This window comes from Miscanthus floridulus, chromosome 10, assembly GCF_019320115.1.
Source record: "Miscanthus floridulus cultivar M001 chromosome 10, ASM1932011v1, whole genome shotgun sequence".
Taxonomy (NCBI): domain Eukaryota; kingdom Viridiplantae; phylum Streptophyta; class Magnoliopsida; order Poales; family Poaceae; genus Miscanthus; species Miscanthus floridulus.
The window spans coordinates 139,889,156-139,904,314 of NC_089589.1; the positions used below are offsets into that span (position 1 = coordinate 139,889,156).

General features: G+C 44.8%; 2 protein-coding genes across 2 annotated transcripts; one reads left to right on the forward strand and one right to left on the reverse strand.

Moving 5' to 3' along the window:
* The first annotated feature begins 4,301 nt into the window (after positions 1-4,301).
* LOC136485864 (uncharacterized) lies at positions 4,302-7,010 on the forward strand. Its single transcript, XM_066482683.1, has 6 exons — positions 4,302-4,808; positions 4,893-5,025; positions 5,131-5,900; positions 5,983-6,097; positions 6,193-6,606; positions 6,714-7,010. The coding sequence occupies exons 1-6, from the start codon at positions 4,512-4,514 to the stop codon at positions 6,770-6,772; spliced, it is 1,788 nt and encodes a 595-aa protein (XP_066338780.1). The 5' UTR covers positions 4,302-4,511; the 3' UTR covers positions 6,773-7,010.
* Positions 7,011-8,796: 1,786 nt separating this feature from the next.
* Positions 8,797-11,103, reverse strand: LOC136489816 (uncharacterized). Its single transcript, XM_066486355.1, has 3 exons — positions 11,012-11,103; positions 10,203-10,264; positions 8,797-9,593 (listed from the first exon to the last, which is right to left on the reverse strand). The coding sequence occupies exons 1-3, from the start codon at positions 11,101-11,103 to the stop codon at positions 8,797-8,799; spliced, it is 951 nt and encodes a 316-aa protein (XP_066342452.1).
* Between the last annotated feature and the right edge of the window lie 4,056 nt (positions 11,104-15,159).

The window sequence follows — 15,159 nt, forward strand, 5'->3', positions numbered from 1 at the left end:
AGCGCTCAATTCTGCTTCAGTGACATCATACATACTCCTATGCTCAAATTTCTGGACAACACGCCAATTTTCACCAAACTGTGTGTCTGGCACATAGAAGACCTTTTTGATTGAGTTGCTAATATAAATGGGTCTGACTTGTACCAAAACCTCTCCACATTGATGGATCTAAAAAGGCCATCATCTCTAACAGCTCTTCCTTTGCCATCTTGACTGAACCACTCACACCGAAAAAGTACCACAGTTCGAATGGATTCCAAATTGGAGTTGTAGCTCAACTCAACAATCTCTTTGAGCTGACCATAAAATTCAGTTGCCACACTGTTATGTGTTCCATCTGCCAGCACACCACTATTTTGTGTCTGCCTTTGTCTTTCACGGTTGACAGTGTTGTATCGAACACCATTGACACTGCATGATGCCCACAACTTCACTCTAAGGCAAGGAGGACATGATATTGCATATAGGCCTTCACTAACATCTTCATGATTATCCATCCATAGCATCTTGATCTAATAAGACCACCAAACAAGTTAAAATTTGAAAAATATGAAAAAAAAACTTGTTGCACACAAAATAAATATGAAACCACTTACATGATTCCTAAACCAAGCAGGAAATTCCTTTTCCAACCTATTCTCAACATCATGACCACCTTCTTCCTCTAACTGTTGTCTAAACTTGCTACACACACAGTTTGCAATATGTATTGGTCAACCATGTTTAGCATTGTTGTTTACTAGCACACACAATTTAGGAAAGAAGCACTCACCTTAAATATGGCTCTACCTCATCACAGTTGTTTAGCACATACCAACAAATCTTGTCAAATTCTTTATCATCAAGATATGTCTGCCTGTATGCTCCCAAGAGTTTAACACCATGCTGGAAGATAGAGAGGTCACTATCTGAAACTCCCTGATCCCATTTGTCATCATCCCTATTAAATCTAGTGACAACATCATCCATGTACCTTGAGCAAAAGGTCAAGGCCTCATTAGCTATGTACACCTCAGCGATGGATCCTTCAGGTCTAGCCCTATTCCTCACATACCCCTTCAAAGTGCCCATTTGGTGTTCTATCGGGTACATCCATCCATATTGAACAGGACCTCTTAGGAGTGCTTCATCAGGAAGGTGGACAGCCAAGTGGACCATCACATCAAAAAAGGCAGGAGGAAGAATTTTCTCCAGCTTGCATAGTATCACAGGGATTTCTGCCTTTAGACGTTTGATCACATCAACCTTTAGTTTCCTACTGCAAAGCTCTCGGAAAAATTAACCCAACTCTCCAACTGCTTCATATATGTCCTTATGCACTAGTCCTCAGAGACCAACAGGTAAAATTCTTTGGAGCAGTATGTGGCAATCATGGGTTTTGAGGCCCTGCACCTTGGAACCATCTGCACTAATGCATCTTGTCAGGTTGGAAGCGTATCCATATGGAAACCGAATACTTTTTAGAAATCCACAAAATGTAGCCCTTTCTTCTTTTTCCATGGCATACCATGCCGCTGGCATGGAAACTGAATTCCCACCATCTTCTTCTAAATGCAGTTCAGGTCGTATGCCCATATCCTGCAAATCAAGCCTTGCATTAACTGTATCCTTATTCTTGCCCTCAAGACGGAGTATTATGCCTAGAAGGGCATCACATATATTCTTCTCTATATGCATCACATCAAGATTGTGTGGCAGCTTCAAGTGTTTCCAATAAGGTAGTTCCCATAGAGCTGACTTTCGGCTAAACAATTTTGGCTCCTTGTCCTTCTGTCCATGCTTCCTTTTCTTGCTACCATCATGCTTACCAGAACACACATCTTTTACCTTCTCTAGACACTCTAATGTCTCATCCATACTCAGCATTTGTGGCTCAACCCAGTTTTCTCGGTGTCCATCAAAGGCCAAGCTTCTTCGCCACTTGTGATTTTTTGGAAGGTAGCGACGGTGTCCAATGTAACAAATCTTTTTCCTAAGACTCCTTGACAATGGATCTCTGTTGCAATAAATGCATGCATAGTAGCCTTTGGTAATTCGCCCTGACAATACACCCAAAGCTGGATAGTCATGGATGCACCATAGTACTGCAGCACGAAGGTCAAACTTTTCGCCAGTGAATGCATCATAAGTGCTGACACCCTCCTAGAGTTTTAACAAATCCTTAATGAGTGGTTGTAAGAATATGTCAAAGTCCTTGCCTGGAGACTTTGGTCCTGGGATGAGCAATGACATGTAGCAGTTGGATGCATCGGTGCATGACCATGGAGGAAGATTGTATACCCTTACAAGTACAGGCTACATGCTATAAGTTGTGTTCATGTTCCCGAAAGGATTGAAGCCATCTGTAGCTAAACCAAGCCTTAGGTTTCTTGCATCTTCAGCAAAGCTTGGATACACCTCATGAAAGTCTTTCTAGGCTTCGCCATCAGCTGGATGGCTCATTTCATTATACACAGGAACCCGCTTATCCTTGTGCCACCGGGTCTCCTCAGATGTTTATTTCTTTGCAAACATCCTCTTCAGCCTAGGTATAAGAGGAAAATATCTCAAAATCTTCTTAGGAATCCTTTTGGCACCATCTGCATCTACCCACCTAGATTTCTTGCATTTTGGGCAGTTGTCCGCTTTGGCAAGATCCTTCCGAAACAACACACAATTATTATCACAGACATGGATTAACTCATAACCAAGACTCAATTCTTTGAGATACCTCTTTGCTTTGTCATATGAATCTGGAAGACCACAGTTAGGGAATGACCCTGATAATAACTTCAATATCACACTTAATGCTGTGTTGCTGATCCTATAGAAGGACTTGATATGTAGCAATCTCACAAGAAAAGAGAACCTAGACTGAACAGAACCTGGGCAAAGAGCACGTTTTGCATCTTCAAGTACTTTCGCAAACATAGGTTATTCGCCATCTTCTTGTACAGCTACGTACAAGTTAGCTAGCATCTCTGACGTACCGTGATCATCCTCATTGCCAGGCTCATCCACATGCAGCACATCAACAAGATCATCAGGTTCATTTGCATCCTCTGCATGTTCCACAATCTCAGCATCAAAAGCTTCTCCATGGTGTACCCACCTAGTGTATGTAGCTGACCATCCATAGAGATACTCATGGTCATACACTTCCTTCTGACTCCGTGAAGACTGATTCAGACAATTGCGACATAGGCAAGGTATAGCATCATCCACATTGTATCTACCTCGAACATAAGCCATAAACTGATCAATTCCATCATTGAATTGATCACTGAACCGAGCAGCACGAATCCATGTTCTGTCCATCTAATAAAAACAGAAATCTTCTTTTCCAAGGAATCAAACAATTCTAAGTTAACGACTACATACCAAAAAAAAACACTACTACCTCCATTTCAGTTTACTTGTCACCTTGCACAGTGCTGACAGTACTCCAGGGCTACAGGCTACTTGATTTAATTTTTTTGCTTGGCCCTTACACCTCGTGGAGCAAAGTTAGCGTTTCGGAGACGGTGACAACATGATTCAGCTCACCGGTGATTTACAGTGGTATGGATCAAACGGGCTTCCAAAACAGGCCTGAAGCAAAAAGAAAAGGACATAGTGCAGGGAACCTTTGTACATCCCTTTTGTGTTATGTTATAGGCAAAAGACCAAAAGAACAAACGCATATGGATCATCATCAAATAAAGAACTCCTGTCATGATGTGGTGTTCAGAAACCTACCTCCCAGTGTGGATCGTCTAGTGATGGCCTGCAAGTCAACAGCAAGCCTCTGGCAATGCTGTATCCCTATGGACTCTCCCCTTCTCACTAATTTCTGGAAATCAATTGTTTGGATGTAATCTTTCTCTCCTCTCTCTTCGAAATTGTAATTGGCGCCAAGCCAAACATATGTGCCATGTTCGTTTAGCTGATAAGTCATGGCTAAAAGTACTGTTGGCTGATTTGTTGTGAGAGAAAAATATTATTTTTTAGTTGAAAAAGTACGGCTTATAAGCCAAGCGAACAGGACCATGGGGTCCTTACCCTCCGCCCACTGGATCATGTCTGGAATGTGTTGTAATATATGTAGGTGGGAACTCTTCGTCCCCGTTGCATTTCAAAAATAAATAAATAAAGAACTCGTATTATCATGCTAGCACACAGTCAACCACCGGGCCGGGCGAGCCCGACGCGGTAGCGGAGAATGGACGCGAGCCATCGCACTCAGGTCACGATAAAAAAAACATAGGAGCGATCCTATTGGAGCATACCGCGTCGGGCTGGGGGTGCCCGACCGGCCGTCTACAAAAGCAGCCGAGGCGGCGGCCATGGCGAGGCAACAAAGCTTTGGACACATCCATACTTGCCTCCGCAGGTCCGGCTTCTGCTTGCTTGGCCCAGCTAATCCCAAACTTGTCACTGGATTTTCCCTTGTCGCCACCGTCTCAGATTAGAATAGCTTCTTCCAGTTCCAGCTCAAACTAACCCAATTTCAATTTCAATTTTAATTTCAACACCATATACCTACCTCCTCCATGGACGACCCATGGGACCTCCCACCATACTTCCTGAGAAAGAACAAGTGGAAGAGCCTGCGGACACATTCTGGGTACTGGAAAGAGAAAGAAGAAGTGCGCATCGCCATCCGTTCGGCTGGAGAGTCGTCGTCGTCGTCCTCCTCCGCCTCACCGTCCTACGTCGGGGTTAGGAAGACCCCAGAGTTTTACCTCGAGGACGGCACGAGGGGCGGAGAGGGCACCAAGACGGATTGGGTCATCCACGAGTACCACCACCTCGGCAAGTTCGACGACGGAGCAGACTTGTTTCTCCGGGTATAAGGCTATAAGCTAAGTACCGTCGTACCGACAACTATGTTAATGACCAATCTAACCATTTCTGACGATGTATGCATGTAGAAGGATGTGGTGCTGAGTAAGGTATTCAAGAAATGCAAAAACAGAACAGATCACGCCTCCTCTCTTTACCGCCAGGTAGAGTCATGCGTGGAAGCTTACAAAAAACTGAAACGAGTACACTGCTCCCGCCGTGGTACGTTATTTCAGCATCCTTACCTAACTGATCAGTAGATAATATATAGTAAAACGACTTTTTACAAGCACCAACTATCAAGAGTAATTTTGTCTTTTCATTTAGATAATAACTGTGGAAACAAATCAGACATCATCCTTGAAACGAAGGGATTAGACCTACCTAAAATAGCACACATCAACCTAGCACACTCCTGCCAACATGCAAGCAGCAGTTACGAACGGATTCGAATGTCGGAGTGGCTGCGTGAACATTTTGGAGTGCACTGCGGTCCCCATGGGAAATCAGATAATGTTTGGAAGCACTTCACCAAGATTCGTAGTGCCAATGATCCTGATGAGGTGTACGCAGCGTGCCACCTCTGTGATAAAGTGCTGAAGGCTCATCCCAAGAAACATGGCACGTCTCACCTCAAAAGGCACATTCTCACATGCTCATCAACCTGCACTAATCCTTCCACTGACGAGGACCGTGAAATGCTGCACCTTCTCCGCACAGCGCTCGACAATCCCTACGAGCAACAGAAGATAGACGTGAAGCTCGACTGTCAAGAGGATCTCACCCAGCTGGACCCTTGGGATCTCAATCTCACCTGCCCCACCCCCTGGTACGTCACGAGGTCGTCGAACCGGCAGACGCAAGGGGGGCACTGGAAGGAGATAAACAAGGAGTTCACTGCCATCCGGATGGATCAGAAGGGGTGCTGGAAGCACATTGACAAGGAGATCGCCGCGATCCAAATGGTGCCGGTGCCGCAGTACATGGGGCTGAGGAGGACCCTCGAGTTTCACCATCAGGACGGCAGGAAGATGGACTGGATCATGCTGGAATACCAACAGCTGGATGATATCCAATCCCCTGCCCTGTTACTTCAGGTAGGTGACATTTTTTTAGCACCGTTGCCATGCTTTCGTTTTTATTATGCATGCTTCATTCATTCGTGCTTACTGCTTGTAGGGGGGCAAGGTGATTCGCAAGGTATTCCGCTATGACAAAGATGCGGTCTCATCTGCTTTCATTGAGTTGGACAGGTGGTTAAATGGAGATGATGATGACGAGGGGCACTCCAATGGTAATATGAGTTCTTCATTAGTCCGGCCGCACATTTGAACGTTCCTTTCTTGCACAACCAGACTGTTAATATTCCCTGCTTTGTTTTTCCGTTAGGTGAGGGCGTGAACACTGACAATACCATGCCCAGTGATTACATGGACACTCCCTGCTCTGTTTTCACATTAGATGAAGGCACGAACACTGAAACTGCCACGTCCAGTAGTGATTACATGGACACTCCCGTTGATAGGAAGCGCAAGAGGACTGGTGCTGCTTCCAGCCGCAAATCAGAAGTTTGGATGCACTTCACCAAGATTCACGACACAGATTGTGCAGTGGTGTACGTAGTGTGCCACTCCTGTGACAGGGGGTACGGTAGCGGTCGCTCTACGAATGGCACCTCTCACCTGTGGAGGCACAACAAGAGCTGCACAAGCAAGCCCCGTAGGACAGGAAACGTGAATGACGCCACCACTGAATGGGAAGCAGAAATCTGGCCACTGTTCCTGCTCTTGAAGAACTATGGAGGTTGTGACTTGTCACTTGTGTTCGTTTCTACTCAAGCACAGCCCTTCAGTTTGTTTTCTATGTTTGTCTCTATTATACATACTACTAACACTTGTTCTCTGTTTCAGAAACAGAGCAGCAGGGATGTGCTCAAGCTAAGAGCCAAGGAGATGGGCCTGCCTGCTGATGATTGTTAGAATGGAGGCAGTACAGTGTGGGGCTAATGTGTTTCTTCAGTTTTGTTTCAGGCTTTACTCTGTCCTAAAGTTGGGCTCTGTCTTAGGTCGTCTTATTCTTCTTTGCTACTCCTACAATGTTTAAAGTAGCTGAGACCTATGGTTACCTGAGTTTGATCTACTGTATGAATTATGATCAGGGATGTACTATCTTTGAATATTTGAGAGAAATGGAGGTTTGATTTTAGAGATAGTACAACATGAACTGAATTAAGTCAATTTCTGCACTCTGCTGCTAGAACTTTTACAGGAATGGTAATTAGTAGCACCGCTGATGCTGCGACCAAACCTGTTCGCTTGGTCGTAAACGATCGTAAATTTTCAGCCAGAACAGTATTTTTCTCTCACACCAAACCAGCCAGCAGTAATAATTCACGATCGTATACGATCGTATCAACCCCAGCCGAACAGGGTAGCTCTCCCTATCTTTAGGAGCTCAATGGTGGGCCCATTTGGTGCTCGAACTGTATTTCGGTGTAGATTCACTGCACCAGGTGCCTGTTTAGTTTCCAAAATTTTGCAAAATTTTTCAAGATTCCCCATCACATCGAATCTTTGGACGCATGCATGAAGCATTAAATATAAATAAAAAATAAAACTAATTACACAGTTTAGACGAAATTCATGAGACGAATCTTTTAAGCCTAATTAGACTATGATTGGACACTAATTGCTAAATAACAACGAAAGTGCTACAGTACCATTTCCCAAAAAAAATCGCCAACTAAAAGGCCCAGGATTGGTCATTGATCCATGGACCATTTTCCACCAATTTGATTTTTTAAAAGAGATGTACGTGAAAGCGGCCCACAGCCACGCAGAAGGGGCCCACAACAAGCATGTAAGCCTAGGCCCATTAAATAAGTTGCTTCTTATCCATTGGACATTGAAGCCCAATTTGACATAGGTAGGATTTTCTTCAAAAAAAACTATTTCTTGTTTATAAGAAATGGCGAAATCAGTTTTTTCTGGATGTAGACTAGGAAACCAATTGTAGAATTCTGAGATTCTCTTTAAAAATTGTTTGCATTGGTATGGTTTCTTCGGGAAGATATCATGTGCTCCCATGCTCCTACTTAGAAAGATCATAAAAAAGTGCATGAAATATTCACCAAAATATATGAATGGATAGATGATGCACGTATCCATCTTTATGCAAAATTTAAGGATGAACAAATAATTCTACAAGGAGAACAAAAAATAAAAAATCAGGACGCAATTGATGCGGGTTGTGGATCCAGGTAAATAGTTTGTAGCCGACCCAATTATATCATTATTTTCTCTCTTTTTTTTTCTCCTTGTACAAACCTTTGTTACTTTTAAAATTTTGCATGCACATGTATGCTTGAATGGCATCTCCAATAGTTCCTAAAAATAATTGATAAATAAATGAGTTTTCCAAGTGGCTAAAAAAAATTGGGAGTACATTTGTTTGGTTCCTTCAACAGTTTTCAAAAACACACTCCTAAAATATATATAGAAAGCAAGTTTGCCTCAGGAACCACGAACTATTTCCAAATCACTCTAATCATTTTTATACTTTCTTTCTCTCTTGTACATTAACAGTTGAATTGTATACACGCACATATGATATATAGTACTCTCTTTCTCCTAAAAAGAAGGGTTATTTGGATCGGTGTCATTATAATTTTTTAATTTTTGAGATACGCTACTACTTTCAATTTTTAAGATACGCTAGTACAATTCATCTAGAGATATATCATTATAATTCTTCTGCTCCCAGAAATATGCCATCACGTACCCTTTGGAAATGGTTGGGCCTATTTGCAGGCCAACGTATTTTCGTATTGCCCAGAATACCCCCTCTTTCTTCCTCTCAATCCCTATCAATGACGTGTGGGCCCATGCATCAGGTCCTTCCTCCTCTTTTCCCATCACCGCACGCCACCGTATCCTTTCGTCGGGTCGCGCCGCCGTCCCTGCAGCCCAGCGACTCCCCGATGGCCTCGTCTCTCTATCTCCTCCACCTGCGCGCGGAGGAGCCAAGACGGCCTGCCGGGGCGAACTGGAGGACGGCGACGGCGGCAAGCCCGCGCGCGGAGGAGCCAAGACGGCCGGCCGGGGCGAACTGGAGGACGGCGACAGCAGCGAGCCCGCCCGCGGAGGCGCTAAGACGGCCAACCGGGGCGAGCTGGAGGGCGGCGGCGGCGGCGAGCCCGCGTGCGGAGGCGCCAAGACGGCCGGCCAGGGCGAGCTGGAGGGCGGCGGCGGCGAGCCCGCGCGCTGAGGTGCCCAGACGGCCGGCCGGGGCGAGCTCGACCACCTGCGGCGTTGCGCGTCCGCCCCCGATGCAGCAGCCGTAGAGCTGAAGCACGTGCGTAGCGGGTCTGGCGGCCGACGAGCACAGGGACGATGAGCAACCGGTGAGCGCAGTGGCGGTGGCAGCACACGGATGACGAACGCGGGGGCGTGTGGGCGCTCTCCCGGCAAGCTCGGCATCGGGGGTGCCCTGCGAGCGAATTCCGTGCGCGGGCGCGATCTCCCGTGCGCAATCGGCGGCGGGGATTTCGATGGCTTCGTGCGGGGCACCAACGCAGGGACAGGGCACGGCAGGGTCTTGATTGTTCGGAGGTAGAGTGGAGATGGTCGACGATTGAATCAGGACGGGATCTGCGCCAACGTGCTGCAGGAGGGACGGGGGAGGTACATGCTGATGGAGCTCGACTCTATGGCGTTCACGCTGGAGGTAGCTGTGTGCTGAAGGAGGAAGAAGAGAGAAGGTAGAAGACAAGGGTAGTGCTGCAGGTGGGCCTAAGGTCGTAAAAGACGAATAAAGTAGCAGATTTTGACAGAGTAATTGAATTATAATGGTATGGTTCAAAATAGGTGAATTGCATTGACGGATTTTAAAAGTTATAAAATTGTAATGGCACCTATTAAAATAACCCTAAAAAGAATGGGACTCCAGGAGACTAGTACTGTGCTGATCCAAACATGTCTGAATTTTGATCAGGTTATATAAAAAACAACATTATCTATGATACTAAATATATGTCATTATATTTGTTACAGAATATATTTTTATAGTACATATATGTCATTATATTTGTTACAGAATACATTTTTATGGTATATATCTATACTTTTTAATAAATTTAATAAAGTTTTATATAGTTTGACAAAATACGTAATTACAATTGTATCTTTTTCTGGATAGAGATAGAGTTATTACTGTCTTCACTCATTTTAGCTTGTTGTGGAAACAATCCAATCGTTTTAACCGCGGCTTAATACCTTATTACAGTGATGACACTAGGAAAGAAGACAATTTTGGTTTGACACTGGTCAAAGCAAAGCTCGCTTTGGTACGTTACGTATGTTGTTCCTTTCACATGCCACCGATCCACATTCCATACTGACCAGCGTGACTGGTCGGGGCCCGGGCGACCCACCCGACGCTCACGCGCGCGTTCAGACTAGCACTGCACAGTGCACAGTGCACAGTGCACAGTGCACAGTGCACAGTGCACAGTGCACAGTGCACAGTGCACAGTGCACAGTGCACAGTGCACAGTGCACAGTGCACAGTGCACAGTGCACAGTGCACAGTGGCACACGCTTTTTTTCCTAGAAATTGCTTGCCCAGCACCGAACTCAACGAATATTCAGGAGTACCGAGTACGTACAACTACTGCTTATTCATCGGGAGTCTTAACGAACAAAATAGGTACTCTGCACTAAGCTTTTGTGATGAGGAGGGAAAGGTGCCAAAGCAATACAGGCCCGGGGGCGCTCCCGTGTGGTTTGATGTCAGAACCGTGCGTGGTGTTGGGACGTTTGGGACAGGGAGGAGCGCAGAAGGCGGAACCAGCGAAAAATCTAAGGGAGGTAAGATGAAGAAAATGCATGGATATAGTACCTTTAAGAGCTCTTTACCTTTGAAATACCTACTATTACTGTATACCCTGTTCGTTTGGCTGATAAGCCATGACTGAAAGTACTGTTGACTGATTTATTATAAGAGAAAAATATTGTTCGTTGGTCGAAAAGTATGGTTTATAAGCCAAACGAACAGGGCGATAGTTGAAGTAGGAGTACATACAAAAAAAAAAACAGACCATAGGGGGGGGGGGGGGGGGGGGCGCCTGGCCCTGCTAGCCCCCTTGGTTACGGCTCTGGAGGAGTGCTAGCGTCCGCTACTGCGTTTTCGCGTGGTGAATGATACGTACCTGTCATATCTCCATATATTGATGCCCTGTTCGTAGTCAATAAATAATAATTTTCTTTCACAATAAATTATTTTAACAATACTTTCAGCCATGGCTTATCAGCCAAACAAACAGGACCTGAGCCTCTGCTGGTCTGTGCTTGTTTCGATGTGGGACAGTGATGGAATTGTTCATGCCATGCCTATAAACCTTGGCAATTTGGAGCGTGAAAGCGTGACAGCTGAGACTTGAGCTGAAAAATAGCAACAACCTAAAGAGTGCTTTTTGAGATACGTGTAGCTTGTCATAACTTAGTGCCTGTTTGATCTATTAACACTAAAAGCTAATACATTTCTTTTCATTGATTTTAGTAAATATATTGTAATACATATTTGCATCTAAAATAAATTCAAATGAAAAAATAAATTGAAAATTTTTATATCTCTTTGCGTGCTATAAATGCCGAGGTCATTTGAAAAAAAATCACAGAAAATTTAACTTCAAAATCACTAACCTTAAAACATATTTTTTGGCTCTAAATAATTTCAAATTAAAAAGTAGTCAACTATAAAGTTACAGATATTTTTTTAGTACTAAAACTTTGGTTCAGGTCATTTCTTTACCTAACATCATTTCAAAAATTAAAAAAAATCAAATTGTTTGTAATGGCGTCAGGTTAACAAAATTATAAGTGAAATATATCTATGCTGGCGGGTTTTTAAGGTTACTGCTAGTACATTAAAAAATCCATACAGAATCCGTCAACGGAGATACATCTCCACTTATGGTTCATAGCCATGGGTCTAGTTGAGATACAGGGTACAATGCCCTTGGTGCAAATTCCATCGATAATTCAATTGTGCCAAGTCGATAGAACCTATTATGCTAGTTTAGTTGTGTGAAATGCTGATCACCACGGAAGATGCATGCATTATGTATTTCTCGTCAGTTATTGTGATATCTGTGCTACAAGATGAGACCAAGGGTAGATTGGTCAATGTACCATGCACTCTCTCCCCTCCCAGGCTTCCTTTTCGGCGTGTGCCGAGCAAAGTTGTGTTTTTCTAGTGTCCTTCAGCCTAAAATTTTAGATACCATATTTGTTATTTTCGACAAATGGCCCGCAAAAGAAACACCGCTTGGCGTGCACACTTTAAACTAAAGGGCATACCCAGTGCAGAGAGCTCCCGCTCTGTACGGGGTCTGAGGAAGGGTGTCAGTGGCAAGCCTTACCTTTGCCTGTGCAATACGAGGAGACCGCGACTTGAACCCGGGACCTTCCGGCCACAGACGGTAAGACTCTACCGCTTGCACCAGGCCCGCCCTTCAAACTACTCTAGAAATATAGGGCCTGTTTGATGAAACAACTTTAAATACACTATGGTGTCTGAAGCCATCTCACGAAGTCCGTCCGTGGCCCCCTCGAGCGTCCGTCCACCAAAACCAGTCCACGGCTCCCATCACCCATCCGTCCGTGGCCTCCGCCTTCTGTCGTCGCCGGCTGGCCCTGTCATCGGCTCCGACGTCCGCCCGTCTCAGCGGACGGGTTCCATGGCCGCCAGCCTCTTGGTGATGTTCGTCTGCCACATGCTATTGGTGGCAGTGGCGCGGGGGGAGGGGGGGGGCGCAAATCCCCCCTAAGTAACATTTGTAATGATAGAATTGGAATCTTACCGACACTCAAGCTTAGTTTTGATGACCTACCATCACATATGAAGCAGTGCTTTGCGATTTTTCTCATTTATTATATTTATTTATTTATTTTATAAAATATAAAAAAATCAATAGCTCGGATTTGTTTGAGTTGTCTACAGACTCACATATAGTATTTTGTGAGGCTACTCACGCTATGTATGAAAATTTTAAACCAATGGATCACTTGTCCACCGACTGTAACATGTTGCTTGAAGTATGGGGTGGGTGCACTGGCCTAGTTGCGGCCCATGTTTCTTTTCATAGCGTCAAGAAGAAGCATGTGTAATGTCACACACTCTGGCCCAGTTGTCAGCCATGGATTATTTTTTTCCTGCCTTCTTCATTCTAAATTATAAGTCGTTCTGGCTTTTTTTGATACATAGCTTTTGTTATATATCTAGACATCATATAATTCTAGGTGTTTAGCAAAAGTTATATACCTAGAAAAATTAAAAAGACTTAAAATTTGGAACCGGGAAAGTACTTTCTTTCTTTTTTTTTGTCTTCTCCTTTGCTTTCCTTTTCTTTTTTTTCTATTTCTTTCCTATCTCATCTTATTTTGTCCTAATGCTTTTGTGGATATTTTCTCTCTAATTTGTAATTCGCTTATTTCACATTTGAGTCGTTTGCCTTATTTGCAACTGTAAAAAAAATTTAATGCAAAAATATAATATTTTAAATTAACATCAGACTATGGAGAAAAAGAAGAGAAAATAAAAAGATATGAAAGAAAAAAAATTCTTTGCCACAAGAGAACACGAAATAAACTTGCATTGAGCTTTGGCTTGTACGAAAACTTCAGCAAGCTAGTATGTAGGGTTGACCTTTTTCCTTTTTTCTTTTTTTTGGGGGGGGGGGGGGGGGGGGGGGGGGGAGGGGGGGAGGATTTCGCTTCATTGATTAAACAGCGTTATTACAGTCCAATTGCAGACAAGGCTGCAAGAAGCTAGGGGGCTCAGCCCAAACAAAGGAAGCTAGAAAAGAAAAAGCATGTTGGGCGCAGAGGTGTGCTGCAAAATTCGCCGTTCTTCTGGTATGGACAACCTGGAACGAGGTAAGGTTGGAGATCATCCCCTCAACATCATCGACTATCGCCTTGATCTCCGAACACTACTTCCCTCTGTTCTTCCACAGCGCCACCAGTTCCTGAGAGTCGGTTTCCAGTACAATATGATTAGTTGTTCCTTCTGGTATAATTCGGACGCCATCCCGAAAAGCTTCGGCCTCTGCCAAAAGCGCCGAGCCGGTGGAATCTAACCAACGTGCTGATGCCCTCAACAAAGAACATGTGCTGTTGCGCATTACTACCCCGGTCGCGCCAGAGTTGAACTCAGGGGAAAACGCCCCGTCAACGTTGATCTTGTAGTGCCCGTCTTCCGGCAGCTGCCAGTGCATTACTTGTGTCGTCTCTCCTCAAGTGGCCGCCTTGAAGCCATTGACAAGTTCACTGCAGGTATCGATAGTCCATTCTAGAGCTTTGCCCGGGTCTACTTCTCCACAAGGACCACATACTTCTCCACAAGGACCACATACCGCACATAATTACCCTTCTATCTCCCTCACTGCATAGAGAGTTGTCCAGCAAATCTCGTGTCCAAGTACTAGGACATAGCTTATGGACTTTGATGCCAGTGAGGGTTCTAAGCTTGTCCCAGAACTTCACTGCAAACATGCACTGGGTGAGTGCATGATAAGTCGTCTCATCCTCCATTCCACAAACTTTACAGGTCGGCAATGGATCTATATGCTTTCGATGAAGGTTAGCACGGCATGGCATGAAGTCATGTGCTACTCTCCACCAAAAAACTCTGACTTTCGGAGGAACTTTACGTTTCCACAATTTTTGCCAAAAAGGGTCATCGGCAGCCACCGAATGTGATGCCCGGCCTTCTATATGGTCTCGCTCATGGGATTCTTGCTCCGCTAGCAGGCGATATGCCGACCGAACTGAGTATAAACCATGGCGCTCGACGGACCAAGCCTAGAAGTCCCCTTGATGCCGACCCAGCGGAATCCTCTTCACTGCTTGTGCATCCATAGGCAGCAAGTTCTCAGCGAGAGCTTGTGAGTTCCAGCTCACGCCATCGGCTGTTAGCAGCTCACAAACCCACAGAGCCGTAGCCCCAGGTCGCGGACAGATAGGTTTGCCGCCAATGGCGCCCGGTATCCAGCGATCTCTCAAAATATTTGTTGTTTCCCCATCACCAATTCTGCGACTAAGGCCGCACTCCAGGGCCTTACGACCAGCCAAGATTGCTCGCCATGTGTGCGACGAATTCCTCTTATTTTTGGCATTCAAAATGTCATCGTTGGGGAAATATTTGTCCTTCAAAACCCGCGCACATAGCGTATTTGGGGCAGTCATCAAACGCCACCCTTGTTTTCCCAGCATAGCTATGTTAAAATGTTTGTCATCTCGGAACCCCATGACACCATTGCGCTTTGGTAGTGTGAGTTCCTGCCAACGTCTCGAA